Source organism: Dendrobium catenatum, unplaced genomic scaffold (genome assembly GCF_001605985.2).
Source record: "Dendrobium catenatum unplaced genomic scaffold, ASM160598v2 fragScaff_scaffold_908, whole genome shotgun sequence".
In the NCBI taxonomy this organism is placed as follows: Eukaryota; Viridiplantae; Streptophyta; class Magnoliopsida; order Asparagales; family Orchidaceae; genus Dendrobium; species Dendrobium catenatum.
This window is the reverse complement of record NW_021319370.1, coordinates 1,061,435-1,082,471: the sequence shown is the minus strand read 5'-3', so window position 1 is coordinate 1,082,471 and position 21,037 is coordinate 1,061,435. Positions and strand designations below refer to the sequence as shown.

Genomic DNA, 21,037 nt, shown 5'->3' with positions numbered 1-21,037 from the left:
TTCAGCAAACTTACAGTCGAACTGATCGTCTCGGAAATACGAACCCAACAACACCAAATTCAACTCAATCTGAGCCCAAATGAGTCCAAATCACCCGAAGCGCTATTGAAAGGTTCGAACCAAAATTTGGATTAACAAACGGTTTACAAACGTGACATGCTTATAGTCGAATCGAGCGGCTTGACGAGACGAATCCATCGAGCCCAAGATCTCCGAATTTCGATATTATTAAGACCTTCATATGTCTGACGAATGGTCCACGATCAAGAAATTCAATATCAATCGTCCATCTAAACCACTCCACATTTGCCCTTGATCTTCCTCCTATTTACGGGTCATGTCATCCTTAAAAATCTATAAATATACCTATCATTTCTCTTGAGAGGGGACCGAAGCAAGAAGAGAATAAGAGAAGGAATACGAGATGATTAGGAGGGAATAAACTCCTCATCGACCATCGCCGTTGGAAATCTACTCGACTTATAAACGACGACGGAATTTCGACCAACTTCTAAGTTTCGCAGGAATTCTACCGGATTTCCAAGTGACGCCGGAATTCAGCCCGAGTTCCAAGTGACTCCGGAATTCCGCTCAACTTTCCAATGACGTCGGAATCCTATTTAATCTCTAAGTGACTCCGAAATTCTATCTGACACCCAAGTGACGCCGGAGTTTTATCCGATGCCCAAGTGATGTCAAAATTATGCCCGACGGACATCATCTCATCGTCAAATTTCCACGTGACACCAAACTTCTGCCAGTTGTTGGATTTTCGTCGAACATCTGTCTGATACTGGATTCCTATCAATTATTGGACTTCTATCTGACGTTATCCATCTAACCTCCGTTGTTAGACAACGCTCCTTCTGACCTCCATCGCCCGCCGACTACGGCTCTCCTGACTTACGTCGCCTACTAACTACAATCCTTTCAACCTCTGTCGCCCGTCGACTATTGTCCTCTTGACTTACATCGTCCATCTACTATAGTCATTCAGACCTCCATCGCCTGCCGACTACGCTCATCCTGACTTACGTCGCCCACCGACTATAGTGATCCTTCTAAAGACCGTCGCCAGACAACGGTCTTTGTGACCTCCGTCGCCTGCCGACTACGATTCTTCTGACTTCCGTCACCAGACTATGGTCCTTCTGACCAAACGAACACGTCAACAATGATTATTTGTATTCCTTCCATGTAATGTATTAATTCCATATGATATACATAAGCCAAGGAATTCCCCCAAGGAAGTGCCTCATTTGTAATCAACTGCAATACTAGTGGATTCACTCAAACTGGGCTAGGCCCCGTGGTTTTTTTCCCCTTTTAGGGGTTTTCCACATAAAAATCTTGGTGTTTCTTGTAAATGCTACATCCTCTCTCTTATCTGATTGCATGTTGAATTTTCGTACAATGCTAAGATGCTAAACTTTATATTTCTCTACCGCCGCGAATACTCCTGAACGCAACAATTTTTTTAAATTTGATTGCAATATTTAATATTCATAATAGCTGATATATCATTTTTTAAGCTTATATGTCACTATGAAATAAGCTTTTCTAAACATTAAAAAAAATATATTTATTATTTATAAAATATTTAAAACCATATTAATATAATTATGCTTATGCATTGATTAAAATATTAAAATAGATATATTTCTTCATTTTATTATAAATTAAATATTTCTTTAAGTAACTATTGTGAAATAACTAGAATTATGTTTGCAAGCTTACTAGTAACCATTTTATTTGTTCCTCTTTTATTTGTTATTTCATGCTTAATTAAAAAATGAATATATTTAATTTTGAATTCTTTATCATATTTGAATTCCAACTACTTTAAATGTTGGCAGAAATACAAAGTATATATTTACTCAAAACTTTTTTTTTCCTCAAAACTTTTTGTTTTCACAATATATATTCTTAAGAGTCCCAAAAGGAGTTAAATATAATAAGAAATTTGGGTTCAAACTTATTTCTAAAATCAAACAAACTGCAAATAATCCAAAATTATAATCTAAATGATTGTCTCATTATGAAACAATTAGAAATTCGAAAAAGCATATGTATCAAATACCAGTGATGTCATAAAAATTCGAATTGATCAAATACAAATCTCAATCTATATTTGAATTGTAAGGTTTTACAAATATATTAATCCAATTTCAACAAACTTATTGGCAAATTAAACTTTTACAATTACACATCTTCCCTTTTTTGTTCCAGCTGATGCAGATGAGAGAACAAAGTAGCTAGAAGTGATGAACTAAGGGCATCTCCAACGGAGAACTCCAAAATTTACGGCAAAATAACACATAACTCCAAAATGGCGTGGTGCTGTTCCAATCGAACACCATTTTAGGTGTTTTTCAGAAGTTAACGATCTTCTCCCTTTCGCGCGTTTTACCGGTTGAGAGAGTAAAATGGCGTGGGTGAACAGTGCGACGCCAATATTGGCGTCGCACTGTTCACCTGCAAGTAAATGACAAAAATTTTTGCGTTCGGTTGGAGCGATGGACGGACGGCATACGCTCGTTTGGTGTTCGGTTGGAGATGCCCTAACAACTTCATTTCTTGCTTGAAGGGATCAACAACAACTCCTCTTCTCCATTTTCCTTTACTCGAACCCCTATGACAGAGAGAGACAAACAATGGAGAGGGAGAGAGTCACGATAGCTAACTTTCACGTGAGAGAGAGAGAGAGAACACCCCAAAACTGGAGAAATTATTGAAGGTCGTCTAGAGACCAACTAGAATGCGCCACATCAACATTACTGAGTCACAATACCGAGTAGTATCAAGCCGCGGTATCTAGCACAGGGGTGATGTGTTGCATTATAGTTAATCTTCGGATGACATTCGGCGTCCCCATAGAATAATTAATCCCAAAGCCTAGCCCTAGTCTATCACGACCCGACCCGATCCGGGACGGATCCAGCTCACACCGGGTCGCGACACGGAAACGAACAAACTGACTGACCAGGATCTGGCTTTGGAATTTGCTTACTGAACTAAATTTTCCAAATTATTTCAACTCAAACACCAACACACAGAACAGACCAGAGCTACTATGAATCATCAAATGCAGCAGAACAAATCATCTATATTTTTCTTTCTTTTCCTCAAAACAATCATCTACAAATACGGTACATGGCTAACAGAAGAAATACAGAAGAAAAGTCATAACCGTACAAAAATCAAAAGTACAAAAGTACCTATCACAGATCGGACTCTGAACTCTAGTCCTGGACTTCCTTCCCTTTCCCAGAACCTGAAAACCACCAGAAAATGAGAGTGAGCTCAACAGCTCAGCAAAACAACAAACCTCCAATCAAAAAGAGTCCCAAAAGGAGTTAAATATAATAAAAAATTTGGGTTCAAACTTATTTCTAAAATCAAACAAACTGCAAATAATCCAAAATTATAATCTAAATGATTGTCTCATTATGAAACTATTAGAAATTCGAAAAAGCATATGTATCAAATACCAGTGATGTCATAAAAATTCGAATTGATCAAATACAAATCTCAATCTATATTTGAATTGTAAGGTTTTACAAATATATTAACCAATTTCAACAAACTTATTGGCAAATTAAACTTTTACAATTACACATCTCCTCTTTTTTGTTCTAGCTGATGCAGATGAGAGAACAAAGTAGCTAGAAGTGATGAACTAACAACTTCATTTCTTGCTTGAAGTGCTGTAGGTGAGAGAAATCAGAAACCTCCTAGCTTATTGCTTAAAGGGGTAATCGAACCCCTATGACGGAGAGAGACAAAAGATGGAGAGGGAGAGAGTCACGATAGCCAACTTTCACGTGAGAGAGAGAGAGAACACCCCAAAACTGGAGAAATTATTGAAGGTCGTCTAGAGAGCAATTAGAATGTGCCACATCAGGGTTACTGAGTCACAATACCGAGTAGTATCAAGCCGCGGTACCTAGCACAGAGGTGATGTGTTGCATTATAGTTAATCTTCGGATGACAATCGACATCCCCATAGAATAATTAATCCCAAAACCTAGCCCTAGTCAAACCTAGAAAATAATTGAAAATGAAATGACAATTCAACCCCTACAAACCCTCAATCCAACAACTAATATTACATCTAATGTTGCCCTTGAAAAGCAAATAAAATCATGATATCCTTTTGAGGTATTTTTAACCGTCAAATCAAAGTTTTACTTGATTATGAAAGATATGATAAGACAAGGCTGATTTGGATTGTATTCAATCTTAAACTAACCGAAATGAATTTGAATGAGGGTTTTTATTTTTTTTCTTTGTTTATTATTTATATTATAAAATCCCATCATATTCTCTCTAATCGACATACGTCAGATATTGTCCAATTCGAGCACAAATATGTTCAATTGACCCGTCTCACTGAGCCAAATGCAATGGTGCAATTCATTTTACAAGGAAAGACCCGATCAAAAAGTTTTGTGTAAGTGATGAATATATGTATGAAAAATTCAAATGCATAAACTCGTGTAAAAATATTCTTCAAATTTGTATCAGCTCGATCATATATATTTTAAATATAATAAACAACAAAAAGTGATGGAAAAAATAAATTCTAAAGTCGATGACGATTCGATGTAAATGTATGACTTAACACTTTTCATCAGACACTGTGATGCAAAATATAAGAATATGGACCAACCAACAAGATATGCAAAAACAAATGAATGATGTCAAAAAGGAGGTCAATAATGCCCATTATTTTGTTGAGTGGTAAATTCATGAAAGTGTCTCTTGTGTGGGTTCTCGCCTTCATATATATAGGGCGCTTGAAGAATTATTTATTTTGAATTGCCTCCATCAACTCGATCATTAACATTAATAAATCAATAATAATAGGGTGTTCATGAGCTTGGTGGCAATGCCCCCTCATCATCTTGTTGGTGAATCACACATGATACCTGTTCATTTCACTGGGCAGGCAGGCATGCAATTCTCAATGATCTTACGAGTGAAGGTGCCCTTTATTGTTGTGATGGGGATGATTTTGCAGGAATTGATGCCTCACCTTCATCCTATGTACCCTTAGGTGACTTCTATGGTGCCTTGGAGGTTGGAAATGATCATGCCTCAAGGCAAATTTTTAAGGTGAGCAGTGAAAAGGCGACTTAGTTAAACAGTTGTACTCCTCAAAGTTGATATGGTTGTTGGCGAGTTCCAAGAACACTATTAGTGCCCTTGATTGTTGTAAACCAAATGTATACTTAAATGACCCTAGCTTATTGTTTGAAGGAATGAACAACAAATCATCTTTTCGTTTTTCCTTTGCCTGAACCCCTATAACCAAAAGAGACAAAATAGGGAGAGGGAGAGAATCAAGACAACCAGCTCTCATGCGAGAAGAGAACAACACCCCAAAAGTTAGCCCTATTGAAACCTAAAAAAGAATTGAAAATGAAAAGTCAATTTAAACCCCCACAAACCCTCAATCCAATAGCAAATATTACATCTCATGTTGCCCTTGAAGAAAAAAATAAAAATACCGCTATCCTTTTGATGTCTTTCCAATCATTGGATCGAAGTTTTACTTGGCTGAGAAAGATATGGTATGATGAGACTGATTTGATTTGTATTCAAACTTAAACTAAAGTAAATTTGAATGAGAGTTTTTATTTTGTTTTTAATTTTCATGCAACTATAAATATAATTTAATAAAAATAGTAATTAAAATTAAGTTTGAGGCTTATTGTGATAAGTGATGATTGACTTCAAATATTATATAAACAAAACCAAAGAAGTCAGTTTCTTCGGTCAAATAATTTCAAATACTTTATATTGCTCGTATTATTTACTGTTGTTGTGCTCTTAAGATATCAAATAAAATAAATTAATTATCTCATTATATTGTCTTATGATAGGGCACATCGAATCGGTGTAAACTGAATTAAAAAAAAAAAAACCTTGGATGGGTTTTACTAATAAAATACCAAAACTACCCCCGCGCTAATCCGTTCATGTGGTTCTTCGAGTCTTTCTAATCCCCAACTTCTCAATCCCCCACTACCCGTTCCCATCCTTTGCTTCACCTCCGGCCGGCGATGGAGTACTCCTCGCTCGGCGAAGCACAGCAACAGCAACAGCAACAGCAACAGCAATCGGATCAACAGCAAGCTTACGATCCTGCTCAGGCTCAAGCATACGCGGCCTACTACGCCGCTTGCGACCAATACTACGCCGCATCGGCTTACTACCACCAGCCCTATTACCCTCACGACTACTCATCTTCCGCCACCGCGGCCACGGCTGGCGTTTACTACGCGGAAGCACAGCCGGATTCCGCAGCTACGCAGGCTGATGCGGCTCAGATCCAGCAGTCCGGCTCGCACGGGACGGCGTACGCGGCAGCTATGGAGCAGGATGGATACTCGTATCAGGCTGCGGCGGGGTTAAACCCTGCTGCTGTGGCGGCGCTCTCACAGTTATCGCAGCTCACCGGGTCCATCGACGCGGCTGAGAGGATGATGGCGGCGGGGATGCACAATAGGACGCAATCATCACCTTACCAGCAATATTCTCATCCCATGACGGTGCAGCACGGGGGCCCATCGACCCACCCTGGGGTATGAGCTGTTTGACATTCGTTGCTTTCTTGCCCTAGTTTGTTGATTAGGAAAATTTCTCCTGATTTCTGTTCTCGCTTAATCGGATTTCTTCCTGTGGATATTTTTATCCGGTGCTGTTTTTGTTGATCGTGCTGGTCTCATTTTTTAGCTGTTAGGTTTTTTATATTGCTTCTCGAATTTGTTGTGATATGATTATCCTGTACTGTATTAGTTCATTGCGCCTATCTTAGCATTTGTGTAACATTTTCCCATTGTTTGGCAGGAGTTAGACCGAAATGGTATTTCTCATCGCAGCACTGTTTTAATTCATGCTGTGCTGCTGAAAACGTGTCGATTTGCTACTTCTTATTTTTTTTATTGATTTCTAATAATTTAGAATTGATGGCAAAGTTTTGCTAATGATTGCTACATGAGAGGCCTTAAAAATAATGAAAAGCTCGAGTTATGTATTGCATTGTGGTTAGACCTGGTAATGTGTCCTCTTATACTGTTTGGCTTGGCTTATGAGCCGAAGCTGCTGAACCAGGTTTTAGCATTCAGTTCAGCCCTGTCTAGATTATCTTAACCCATCCCCCAAGATTTGGATTATAGATGATTGTCTTCAGTGTTAAGCTATACTATGTTCTTTTACTCTGTTTATTATTTCAGAATTAGAAGTCCGTATTGAAGTTAATCTAATTTCAAACTAAATGGCCCTATTGTTATTGGATATCTATGGCTTTTCATCGTCTTGTTGCCATAGGGGTAATAAAATAAATTCCTTAGCAATTATCTTTCAGTGCTTTTGTTCTATGAAGGGGTTTTCTGGTTGATAATGTTTCGAGTGTACTCTATTTGAAAGGCACAAGTTTTAATTTTGCAAGTGTTTGTTTTGGGGTAAAGCGAATCCTAATTTTTTTTGGTAATTTGAAACTCTCTCAATCATATTTGGTGTATTCTAAATTCACTTGAATCAAGTAAATTCAGAATGCACTGCATGTTATGAAGCCCTACAACGTCATTGCGTTGCATTTCACAACAGCCTTTGCATTGTCACAACAACTCCACTTATGACTTGTGATCTATGATGCACGGATATTGACATGACACAAAACATACAAGAGTTACGGCTATCATTGGAAATGTAGGACACAGGTACGTCACGAACACGACATTACAATTTTTTAAATAGTGTATATAAATTAAAATTAAACTTAGCTTCAATTCAAATATAAACCCATGATGAAGCCTACATTATTCCAACTTATTTAGATGCTAGAGGATCTTGAAAAAATAAAAAGATAATAAAAAATATGAAAATATTAATGCTACAACATTCAAATATACACTTTTGCTTAGACAAGCTAAATGCCTTATCTAACCTATTTCTTAGAGCACCAATTGATCTCTGATGGACCGGACCAGCCGGTCCATCCCAGAGCAACACCGGCCCAAACTGGGCCGGTTTCTGTTTACCAAAGAAGGAACCGCCCACTACTTGGGCGGTTTTTGTAGAACTTGCATACATAACAGAGAACTCTTATATATAACACGACATATCATCATCCCCACCCAGACATGATTGTTTTTTTGCTTGTTAAATCCTCTATCAGGTTTCACACTTTCATGCTAAACAAACTATGAAGGATTTATAGTTTGAATGAAAGCACATAAGCAATACAAAACGTAAAATTTTGTAGTAGGATAAATAAGTCACAACTAGTGGAGCAATTTACAGATCAATAAAGCCATAGGATACCACAGACGATGAGTTTAAACATATTTTCACTTGGAGATAGATTTAATTGCAATTCAATGAAGAATTCAAGCAGACACATCATTCAAGGAGAAAACTTTTTATACCTTTGAATAGTGGCTCGCTTGTAGAAATAAAGAAGCCGACAAACTATACTCCAATCAAACATATCTGTCTTACTCTCCCTCCTTTGCCTTCGATAGATCATACATAAGAGTCAGAACACTTCGATTCCCTTGGTTCATGTGAAAATGGTGAAGACAAGCAAGTAAGATGCCTGCGCGGAAATGAAGGGAATGACGAGAGAACGGTTGAAGCCGGACGTACTAGGCTTCAAATCGAGCTGTCGCATGCTCCAGTTGGCCTCACCTCGTCGTAAAATTGACGAAGATTCGAAGAGAAGACAAATTGCCGAAGACGACAAGGGAATATGGACGTACCTAGCTTCAATCGAATAGTTGCTCACTTTGCTCGATCAGCTCGCCTGGTCTCGTAAACGAAGAAGATGAGGGAGACATGATCGTGAACAATGAAACTTTAGAGCATTCGAGTGCCACTAACATGCGAGCTCAGGATATACGGGATTAGTTACATGTTTTATTTGATTAAAAGATTATTAAAGTGTAAAAATTTTGTAATTTAAATAAATTTAATTATCAAATATTATGACACTTGTGTTCATTTTAGTTTAAATATTATTTTAATCTGACATGCCTTTGCCGTGTTTGACATATGTCCCAATCATGTTCGACAGGTGTCCTAGTCGTTTCGGTCTTGTGTATGTGTCCGAAATGTGTTGGAGGCTGCATTCTCTCTTGTGAAGGTGTGTCGGTGCATCATAGCTTGTGATCCCATGAACTACTTGTTGACCTTTTTTTGGGCGTGCCTCACTCCCCTGATCTCATTGATGACTCGTGACTTTTGCCTCACAACCACAACTTCATCAACGACTTATGGCCTCACCTTTAAATTTTGTTTGCCTGATGCCAATCCCATTCCTTAATTGAAAAAGTAATAATAATAATAATAATAATAATAAAAGACTTTTATCCACTTTTTAGCCATTCAAACACAAAAAAAAATATTTTGAATTTATTTTACATCCAACCATACATGAAAAAGTATTTTTAATATTTTGAGTTTACTTCACTGTGCATTGAAAATGAGGAAGAGTTGTAAACAATTAATGTTGAAGGTGACCAAGAGGATCATTACTTAGTTATCAGTCGAGTCTTGGCCACTAGAATTGATGCTAGAGATAAATGACTTAGAAGGAACACTTTTCGAACCACTTGTATGGTAGGAGGAAAATTATGTACCCTCATGATTGATAGTGCTGGTTTAGGAAATTGTGTCGCAACTCATGTTTTATAAGCTTAAATTAAAATCAAAACCCCTTGCCAAGCCTTTCAAGATATCATGGTTCAAGGAAGGAGTAGAGGTAGGGGTGTCAATTCGGGTCGATGGGTCAGGTTCGGGTCTAACCCGCTTGACCCGAGCGTAAACGGGTTGACTTGAACCCGACCCGTTTAGCTAAACGGGTTTGGGATTTGAACCCGAACCCGACCTGGGTCATGTGGCAACTCGCCAAATTTTTTTTTAAAAATGAATTTTTACTTTTTTTAAGCAAATTATAAATAATTACTACTCAAATCAAATATTGAAAATAATAAAAAATAAACAATCAAATTGCAATAAAATGATAAATAATAAAATATAAATTTTATTAATAATTTAGATTTTACAACAACAATGTAAAAAAAAATTGAATGTATTGAAATACTCGAATACATTACAATTTTGTTTCAATTTCTTAAATTCTTACAAGTTACAAGTTACAAAACATATCACAAATAGTCAAATACAGCTTAACAACTAAACAATCATACAACTGCTTTGCTTAATTGTTGCCTTTCACTCGTTCGACTTATGCATAATTATCCCCTACTCACCAATGAAGAACGTGTAAGGCTGCAAAAAAAATACAAATAAAAGCAAGAGTTCGTTGACTGCTAGCTACCAAAATAGTAGGCTCAGGATGAACCATGCAAAGAAACATTAGCTGCAATAATTCCATAAAATGTGCTCTCCAAGGTTACAAATTGTTAAATGGTAATATGGCTTTAATCAATTTAGTTTCTATTCAATTAAATAGTATATGCTGAAGCCTCAAGCCAATGAAAATCCCTTTTACCAATTTATAACCCAGTTGCATCTAACTGTGCGTTGCTACTGGTGTGTAATTTCACCAAGTTCTTCATCATAACCATAAAAACTGACCAACACCATCAGCCCAAAGGCCCAAAACAGCAGCAGAAAAACCAACAGTATGATTGCAGGAAAAAACCTATCACAACCTCAGAGGTTAGAGCTACAGCAGAAAAACCACCTGCCAACACCAACACCATCAACAAAACAACAACATCAACACCATCAGCAACCCCAACACCAACATAATCATTAATATTCACAAAAGAAGCCATCTTCCAACACCAACACCATCAACAACACCAACACCAAGAAAGATCAAAAGAAGCCATTTGCCATCAACCAACACCAACCAATACCAATAACAACCCTACACAACCATAAAAAACAAAAGGCAGCCATACACAACAACAATATGGTGCTTGCATAGCCCTCAACCAACACCAACAACAATTATCATTAATATTCAAAACATGACAATAAAAAAAGATGTAGTGATTCAAATGTAATAATATTATTTATCAAAAATATGATCAACAACCATTAAATACAACATAAAGCACAAAAGAAGACATCTGCCACCAACAACAGCCCGACAACATCAAAAACAAAGCCACCTCCAATAGCTGCCACTTAAAATCAGCCCACCTAAAATCTTTCTAATGGAACAAAATCAGGTCAGATCAAAACATCATAACAAAACAAGCACAGAGATATGTTTTGGAACAAACGGATCCCATAAGATCAAAATTAGCAAAAATAAGCAGAGATAAAACTCAACATAATGGAGCAAACAACAGCTCATCAGATCAAACATCAGCCCATCAGATCATAATTGCAACTCAACATAAATAAGCAAAAAATAACAGTGATAAAACTAAACATAAAACTTTTAGCAGTCAATACGATCTTCATCACAATTAATATGTTTAACATACAAATTACATAAATAAGAACAGTGTCTCCAAAGTTTAAGATGCTATGTTCACTGAGTCATTCACGACTCACATTTGGTTTCCGTTGAAATCCAAACTCATTAGGTCATCTATCACCGCATCAAGCTCAGGGTCTTTGTATCTATTACCAATGCAGCAATATTAATTTGTTACCATGTAAAGTTCTAGTTAAAAACTAAAATTATAAGTAAGTTAAATAGTAATATTAATTTATTACCTTGCTCACCATACAACCAATCTTTAGTGCATGCTAACGTCTCCACAATATCATGTTTCAATGCTCTTCGATATTGATCGATAACTCTACCACTATTGCTAAAAGCACTTTCGGATGCCACAATAGAGATTGAAATGCACAAAACATCACGAGCCATGCTTGAGATTTGAGAAAATTTGTACTGATTAACTTTTTGAAGGACCAAAGGTCTTCAGGTTTATGTTAAGGTCCACAATGAATGAGATTAGAGGATAGTAAAAGGTTAAATATAAAGTGGAAAATTAGAACCTGTAGAAATTGTGATTTAATGATTGTTGTTGGCTGACTAGTTGAAGGAGTCCTTTGCAAAGATTGGGATGTTTGAGATTCAATGGTAAAGGCTTGTTCATTTGTTACTGAGTAGTTTGAAAACACAGTGTCGGTGTGTCCTAGTTCTCCCTGACTTTGTCAAGCTCGGACACATAATTACCCACTTACAATTTGTTGTAACACCATTCGACAAAGTTAAATTTATATCTAGTGGTGGTAGTAAAACTTCAAAGGATAAATTGATGTCTTTGATTGCAGTAAGAAGACAAATTAATAGGCAAAAATGCTCAAGCTCTTGTCTGTTAGTATAAACTAATAATCATAACAATAGTTGAACAACAACATTACATAGCAACAAGTCCTAATCCAACTGCGCAACATAGAATCAAACAACTGGGTTATTAGAAGCATAACAACATCAACATTTCAATTTTCAACCTCAGTTCCTATCTTCATGATATCAAGTTCACAATAAAATCCTAATCAACATTTCAACCCCACCTCAGTCATTATAAGCAAACCCTAATCCTCCATTTATAGATTTCAAAAATTGGAAACACCTGAAACACCATCACACCGAGAGTAAAAAAATCGAAATCCTTATCTACAATTACCCTAATCAGTTAATCTCCAAAAGGCATTCATATTTTTTGCTTTCAAATACGAAAATGGAAAAATCCAAATGGCTAAAGTGGGGCAAAACGAAAGAACAAATTTCCATAAAAAATCTAAAATAGAAATCGAAAAAACCGTCACACCAAGAGTTCAAAACAACAAGAATTATTTAAGATATTACCGACTGTCGCAATCGAGAAAGGAGGAGGATTCGAGGAGAAATTCAAAAGCCGAAGGAATCACGACAGTCGAGAGGTCGAGAGAAGGAGATATCAAGAGAACTTCACTGCTCCAGCGTTCCTGAATGCCTAGAGAGAGTGAGGAGTGGAAACACTAAAACAAAATATAACTGAAGAGGCGAAGACTCGAACAATTGAACTCAAACTCTTGAAGGTTATTCATATCCAAACAGAAGGGTTGCGGGTTAGTCGGGTCGCCAGCGGGTTGACGAGTTGACCCGAACTCGACTCGAAATATAAACGGGTCCATAAATTAGGCCCAAACTCGATCTATTTATTTCACGAGTTGATCATAACCTGGATTTTTCGGGTCGGGCTTTTGTCGGGTTTTCGGGTCATGTCAGAAATTGACACCCCTAAGGAGAGGTATCAATCACCTAGCAATGCCTTGTCAACCTCACAATGGGAAAATTTTACAAAGACCAAGTATTGTGTGACATCATGCCACTCAAAGTATGTCATTTTTTACTATGTTGCTCGGTTTTTCCCTTGCTGGCTGCTCGGTTTTCCTGCCACTGCTTAGTTTTCCCTGTGGCTGCTCACTAGGTTTCCCTGATGCTAGTTGCTCGGTTTTTCTCCTTGTTGATTCCTGTGGAGGATGCTTTGGCTTCTTCTTGTGAGGGCTGACTTGAGTGGTTTTTATTAGTTGTTTTGGAGGCACATTTATGTGATCCAATTAATGCTTTTCCCCTTCTTCTCCTTCTCCTCCTATATATAGTGGCTGAATCTCTATTGTGGAAGGTTGTTGGTGAAATGAAAAAAATAGAGTTAAAACTTGGGTTTCTTCTTAGCTTGCTAGTTGTCTTCTCCCTAATTCCTATTTCTTCCTCTAGGTCTTCTTTCTACTTCGTCCTTTCACGGTTTTTCTTCCACCAATTTCTTTCTTCTCTAAACATTGATAGTTGTAAGGTGGTGTTGTACCCTATTTGTTGGTATTTGTCAGAGGAGCGTCGACCTGTGCTAGATCATAATTTTAGTTATGGGTTATTGATTTGTCCTTTACTTTTAGTAACTTTCCCTAGTTTTTGATTTGCATGTGAGGTAACCAATCGTGGTTGTTCTGTGGTTATTTTAATTTATGTATTTTGTTTTTTTTTTTCATTTTCTCTTGCGTGAATTCCTAACCAGTTTTTCACATTTGTTTCCTACTAAGTTTCCATCATTTGTTGATTGTTTATGTGATATTGAAATGAAGTGTTTTATTTGCATGCCTAATATTCTACTCCTTGATTTAAGAACTTAGGTTGCATCAATTTAGTTGAACTGACTTGTTTAATGTGTTCAAGGTGCCGGCATTCATTTCAATTGGGGATATCAAATTTGTTGAATGTCCTGTGAAGTACTGGTCCTTGTCGCAGTGTTTTCGTGTTATTTTGAGCTCATATGATATATGATTGGACTTTTTCAATAAAACTGGCACATGTCAGCTTTTTTAAAATTGCTTTGAGATCCATGAATTGTGTTGAAAGTTGTGCATGATCTTTCAGGGGTTTTTATGATCCTAACAATATCAAAGCTTAATAAAGAAAGTAGCTTATCAATTTTTTTTTTGTTTTGTTTTTGCTTTTGAATAACTATGCATGTTGCAATTGGTTTCCAAACTTCGAGTTTTTTTGACTGTTAACAATGGCTAAATATGGTTTAGTTTTTTGTGCAACTTGGATTTTCCTCTCCAAGTTTAAGAACTTACCTACATGCCTTTCTAGATCTATGCCTATTTTGCATGAATCTCTGTTCACTTTATGATAGGAAACACTTGGTTTGCAAGTGACCCTAATCCAAAAACAGTAAAAATACAGCAGCAGTTTGCTGTCCACAGCAGGAAAACACAGCGAATCTGCAGTTTACAGCAGAATTTCAGAGGAAATTGGAAAGAAAACTCAAAGCAAGATTTGTATTCCACTAGTAGAAGAAGAAAACAACAAAGATACAATTGATCCTCAATTCGAGAGGAGGATCGATCTCTTCCAAATCTCTAGACGCCGCTAGAGCCCAAAGAAACCTAAATCTACGAGATCTCAAATTTCAGCCAAATTCAAGATACTCAAACCCTAGCCAAATCAACTATTTAATGCATACAAATCAAAAGGAAATCCCAAAACAGTCCCTACATTCAAATTTCCTTCTCAAAACCCTAAAAAACGCTTCCTAAAAAGCTCTATTTGAGCGGACGAGCCGGCCGATCTCCGCAGGAGGCAAAGATTTCGCTGTTTTTGCGAACTACCGGTCCCGCATGGACCGGCTGGACCGGTCTAACACTTTATTCCACATAGTTAATTTTAGTTAAGGATATTGCTGCAAAGAAGTGCTCTTAATCTGTTGCTATATTTGAGATTCCAATTGTTTGGTCAAAAGGTTATGTGTTGACAAAGCAGTTGGAGAGTTCTTAATTTCGTTTTGACAACCATTACTTGATTATTGTTATGAGTTATGAATGTACTTGATGCAAGCTAGTGACTCTTTATATTTTCTGAGACTTGGGCAATCAAATCTCTCCGTGGGTTTCCTGTTTACATGAATCCTACTAGTTGAATAAGATAATTGCTGAGCTTTTCATCAGTACCTTTCATAAGTATCATTTGTGATTGGAACAGATAGTTTTATGTGGAAATTAAGACGCATTAGTTAATGAAGTTGGTTCCTTAATTGTTTCTACATTTTTACATGTATAATGGTCAGTGAACATTTGCATGCATGTAGCATGATTATTGCATATTGAAGTTGTAGAAGTATTGTTTTGTTCATCCTTTATCTGTTAAGTTTTGAGAACCATGAAGAATTTATGGGATAATTGAGTTTTACTGTAGATGCTGTAATTTTTATACTTTTTGGTATAGACATGCATGAAATATCTATTTTTATTTATACTGGTTGAGTTTTCAAAAATGTTTTGCTCAAGATGAAAAAATATTCATTTTAAGCTTTGCTAGACAACCAGTCTGAAATGAGTCTGCAATTTTTGAGATCAATTATCTTTCTTCTTTAAACGGTACTTTTTAAGCAGTTCTTGAGACCCATGATTTATTATGACTTAAGATCCAATTTATTTCAAAATTATTATAATTACAATCTAGCTCCACTTTTCCTACACACGCATCAACGCATCGAAGATGGACTTTTTTCGTTCTTCTCAACATGCATCCAGAACATTGAGCATCCAGAACATTGTAAGTATGAATATTTGTACCTTTGTTTAGTAAATCATATAAGCTGATGACAAGCGAGTTACATCTTAATTTGATGAGTGAAAATTGAAGAGATATCTTTGGGATGTTTGGTTGCCGGATGTTAGCATTTATACATTCTTAATTTAGGCAGTGTGGTATTGTCCATTGGTTGATTAATGGCAATCGAGAGTTTATCACCCACGACTTGGCTATTGATCGTCAATGGTTGGTATGAGATGTACGTAACTGTCATGTTACTTGAAAGGCAAGTACCATGGGAGTTTGTCTTTGCCAGAACACTCCTTCCAGTATTCTCTTGTAGTTCAGGCTGCTAAATTATTGCAAGAGCTCAATATCAGCAACCAAACTACTCTCTATTTGGCCCTTTTGGTGGCATCGTCTTGTCTTCATATGCTTCTCACTGGACTCTTTCAAGAGCATATACCTTTAGGATTCCCTAAGTGGCATTTTAAAATGCCAATCATATTCCTTTAACAATAGGAAATTGACTTGGTGCTTCAATCTTTCTCTAATTTCCCAGTTCCCCAAATTGGCTCGTGTTGTCTGAGTTCTAGTTGAAGATTCTTCTGCTGGAATAGGTATGCGCTTTTCTTCTTTTCTAATGTTTTGAAGCCAAAGATTGGTTTTGTTGTCAATAAGGATTAATTATGGAAATTGGAAGAGTTCATTGTGCTTGATTTAGGTAACTGATGCCTGTGGAGATAGATTATCGTAACTCTCTATTCTGCTGTGTTTTGTAAAATTGATGAGCAGCTTCTATGGTTGTCTATCTTGATTTGGATGCAAAAGGTGAATGTAAGGACGCAGAATTTTAAAATGATTATATCATGCAAATGGTTACCGCTTCATGAATTGACAATGAGAACATTAGTGGTGGTAGCACTGTCATAATTCAAGAAATTTTTTAATGCATCTATTCTCATACTTTTATAATCCTGACTTAATTTCTTTCATTGTTTCCTTTATTTTTATTGCATAAGTTGTCGTGTATTGCTCTTCTGAACTTCTTTCTCCTGCATATCATCTTTGTGATAATAACGTGGCCAAACAAGGACTTTTGCTAGTTGTTTGTATGCCTTGTATAGCCTTTTAACATGGAAAGCTTTTCATTCAAGTGGGAATTCTTAGATGGATTTTTAGTTATAACTAGTGTGAAATTACTAATATGAAAGATGCTGAATAGAAATCCCGTGAAGAAGATGATATCTGGTGATAAAGTGAGGTTTTTTTCTGTTATCTACCATTGAAAGTAACCGAGGTATAGGTGGTGGGGAGAAGTGCACCTCAACCCTCTATGATTTTTACCTCAATTATACTTCACTCTCCCATACTGTTAAAATACTCATATAACTCCCATATGGTTGAATAATTTGGCATGTTACTCCAATATTCAGTCAGTGTCTCATGTGGTGAAGTACAAAATTGATATTTACCCAAACTAAATGATGTTATGTGCATATTTTTAAAGGGAGTGGGGAGGGGCTGGTAGGGGAGTTAGCTATTATTTTTCTCTCAAATGGATCAATATGATCTCATTGGATGCACTTTGATCTTTCAAATTGATTTGAGCCTTGAAAGATTTTGTCCAAGTTCTAGGATTAGGGTTTAGGATTTTTGTTGGAAGTATAGAAAGAAAAAGGGGTTGTTTTGATTTTGTTGCAGGGATAATAAGGGTTATTTTTATTATTTTTTGTGGATGAGGAGATGAGAGGGGTCAAGTTGATGGGGTTTGGGTTCAAGTTGAAGGATTTGGGGAAGGGGTTTGGCTGATTTTACCTTGATGATTCCAATTACGATGCCAATTAATGGAGACATTTGGATGTAAATCTCTTTTTTTTTTCATCCATTTCTTATTTTTTTTTCATCTATATCTTCTTATTTTTTGAAATTCACTTGGTTTCTCCCTGTAAAGGTGAGACAATTGAGTAGAAGAATTGAAACTTGTTGATTGAAGAAACAAGGATGAATTTCTTAGTAATTTGGTTTTCCTATGAGAAATAAGGATGAATTTCTTCTGACTAAGGTAGAGCTTCATGGGAAGCGGGCTAGAGGATTGTGTTTCCATTACGATGAGAAGTTTGCAAACATGCTGTTTTGGGGTGATGATGGGAACAAGGAAGTTGGAAAAGAGTAGGGGCATTTGGTCAAGGTTGATGGTGACACTGCAGGGGATTCATGTGATGGGGTGATGATGGGAACAAGGATGATGGAGAAGAGTAGGGGCATTTGCTCAAGGTTGATGGTGACACTGCAGGGGATCCATGTGAAGTGGAATTTTTTTCCTTTGGAGTTAGGGAGCGCAGATGTAATTTTAGGCATGAAGGGTTGCAAACATTGGGAGAAACCAATGTGGGCCGGAAAGCATTGACTATGAAATCCATGGCGAGAGAAAGGATGGTGAGGATCAAAGGGGATTCTAGTTTGTCCAAAATCAGGATTTTTCTTAAGACAATTATGAGGGCAATCCAGGGAGCATGGATGAGATTCTTGGTGGAGCTCTAGTGCCTCGAGGGACGGGGAAGCATGGAGAAAGAGGAGGAGGTTCTAGAGATTGTCTAGTCACTCCTACAATAATTCAGTGAGGTGTTCCAATTATCTCAAGGTATGTCTCTCTCAAGGGAGCATGAGCATGCCATCATCCTAAAAGAGGGTGTATCCCCTATCAGTGTTCGATCATATCAGTACCCACAGATTCAGAAGGATGAAATTGGGAGACTGATCAAGGAGATGTTGGAGGCCCAAATCATTTGTCCCAATGTTATAGTCCCGTGTTGTTGGTGAAGAAGAAGGTGATAGTTGGATATTTTGTGTAGATTGCTTGGCTCTAAATAAGAAAATGGTGTTAGATAAATCTCCTATATCGATCATTGATGAGTTGTTGAGTTATATGAAGCGGTGATGTTCTCCAAGATTGGTCTGAAATTGGGATACTATCAGATCAGAATGCAGCCCACTGGCATCTAAAAGATTGCTTTCAGGACTCATGAAGACTACTACGAGTTCTTAGTGATGCCTTTTGGGCTTACCAATACCCCATCTATCTTCCAGTCGCTTATGTATAAGGTATTCTAGCCCTTGATTTTCTTCAATGACATTTTGGTGTGTAGCTGATATGAGGCAGATAATGTGGAGCTCTTGAGGGTCGTGTTAATGATATTGAAGGAGCATCAGCTATATGCCAATTTGAAGAAGTATTTTTTTTGGTACAACAGAGTGTGGAGTATTTGGGACATGTGAGTATTTGGGATATGTGGTGTCCAAATCAGGAGTAGCTGTAGATCTTTCCAAGATAAAGACTATGTTGGAGTGACCCTTACCCAAAATCCTGAAGGAATTGAGTGGGTTCTTGGGACTCAGGGTGCTACATGAAGTTTGTGAGCATATATATTTCGGTATTGAAAAAAGTCATGATGAGTGTCCTTGTGTTAGCACTGCCAAATTTCAACCAGCCTTTTGTAGTGGAGACTGATGCATCATGTTATCGGTTGGGAGTAGTTCACATGCGGAGTCAGAGATCCATAGCTTATTTCATAACCACTAGGGCCAGACTAAAATCAGTGTATGAAAGGGAGCTGATGACGATAGTGTTGTCAATACAGAAGTGACGACCTTACCTGTTGGGGCGACCCTTCATAGTAACGACCAAGTGACCAACCAAGATGCATATGACTATCCTGAAGCGGAGTATAGCTTACCACCCCCCGGATGGAGGTGGTGAATAGAAGCGTGAAAACTTATCTTTGTTGCTTTGTATCAGATACACCAAGGATGTGCGCCAAATGGTTAGCTTGAGCGGAATATTTGTATAACACTTCATATCATACAACAACCCAAACAACACCATTTAAATTCTATATGGGCGGGATCCACCTCATATGATACATTATGGGCATGACAACACAACAATGTCATTAGTTGAGTAGTACTTTTGGGAGAAAGAGATCGAATTTTGATAGAATTGAAGGAACATCTACGGAGAGCACAATAAATCATGAAGAAGCAGGCAGATGAACACATGAGAGACGTGTAATTTGAGGTTGGGGATAGGGTTTATCTGAAGACCCGACCTTACAGACAGAGGACGTTGGCTCAACGAAGGAATGAGAAGCTCTCCCCTCACTACTTTGGGCCCTACGAGGTAGTGGAACACATTGGTGCAGTAGCATATCGCCTACGGTTGCCATCGACCTTAGCCATCCATCTTGTATTTTATGTATTGCAACTAAAACTAACTATTGTAAACCACACACCCTTGTTCGAATTAGAACCACTGGAGGTGAAAGGATTTACCAAAGTATGAGGTGACATGGGTGCCGTACAATACCATCCAGAAGCAGTTTCTCTTTTTCCTCATTGAGGATAAGATGACTTTTTGAGAGGGGAGTATTGATGCGGCTGATAGCAACCTAGCTGCCCAGGCGTACAACACCCTGGCTGCCCAGGTGGGGCCCAAGACCTTCTTTATCACCTATAGGAGAAGAGGCTTTGGGGGGAACTCTTTGGGAAAGGGGGGGGGGGGGAACTCTTTGGGAAAGATGTATGGGGCATTTCTTAGGAGATTTGGGCTGTTTAAGGTGGGAGATTATGGAGGTTTAGGTTTTATGTTATGCTTTGAAAATTTTTTTTTTTGTAGTTTTTGTGAGGTCTTTAGGCTCCTAGTAGCTGCTAGGAATTATGGGAGAGATGATTTATCTCTCGAATAGTGAATCAACTTGTATCTTGTCCTACTTTGCTTGGAAATCAGTAAAAACAATTCTCTTGTTGTTATTCCTGGACCTATTTGAAGTAAATTGTTGTTTTTTTATATTGTTGTGTGCTGTTTTGATCATCAAGTCCTATCAACGGCTTTTTGGTTGTCTTTGGTTGCATGTATTAGAGCAAGGGATGTCTAAAAATGGGTTTCATTGAGAGATATTGAGTGGGCACACACAATGGAGGGTGAAAGAGAGGAATATTGTATATTTTTAGGTAAAAATT

At 37.4% G+C, this 21,037-nt stretch overlaps 1 protein-coding gene and 1 long non-coding RNA gene across 2 annotated transcripts in view; one reads left to right on the top strand and one right to left on the bottom strand.

Annotated features, from left to right (window-relative positions):
• The first annotated feature begins 5,980 nt into the window (after positions 1-5,980).
• LOC110112653 overlaps positions 5,981-21,037 on the top strand; it is a 32,707-nt gene continuing 17,650 nt past the window's right edge. The window contains exon 1 of the mRNA XM_020844953.2: positions 5,981-6,590. Within this exon, the coding sequence (XP_020700612.1) occupies positions 6,069-6,590 (522 nt within the window). The 5' untranslated portion in view covers positions 5,981-6,068. The remainder of the gene's footprint in view (positions 6,591-21,037) is intronic.
• Positions 13,383-16,638, bottom strand: LOC114580263. Its single transcript, XR_003701615.1, has 2 exons — positions 15,132-16,638; positions 13,383-14,610 (listed from the first exon to the last, which is right to left on the bottom strand). It is a non-coding gene; the product is annotated as an uncharacterized LOC114580263 (long non-coding RNA).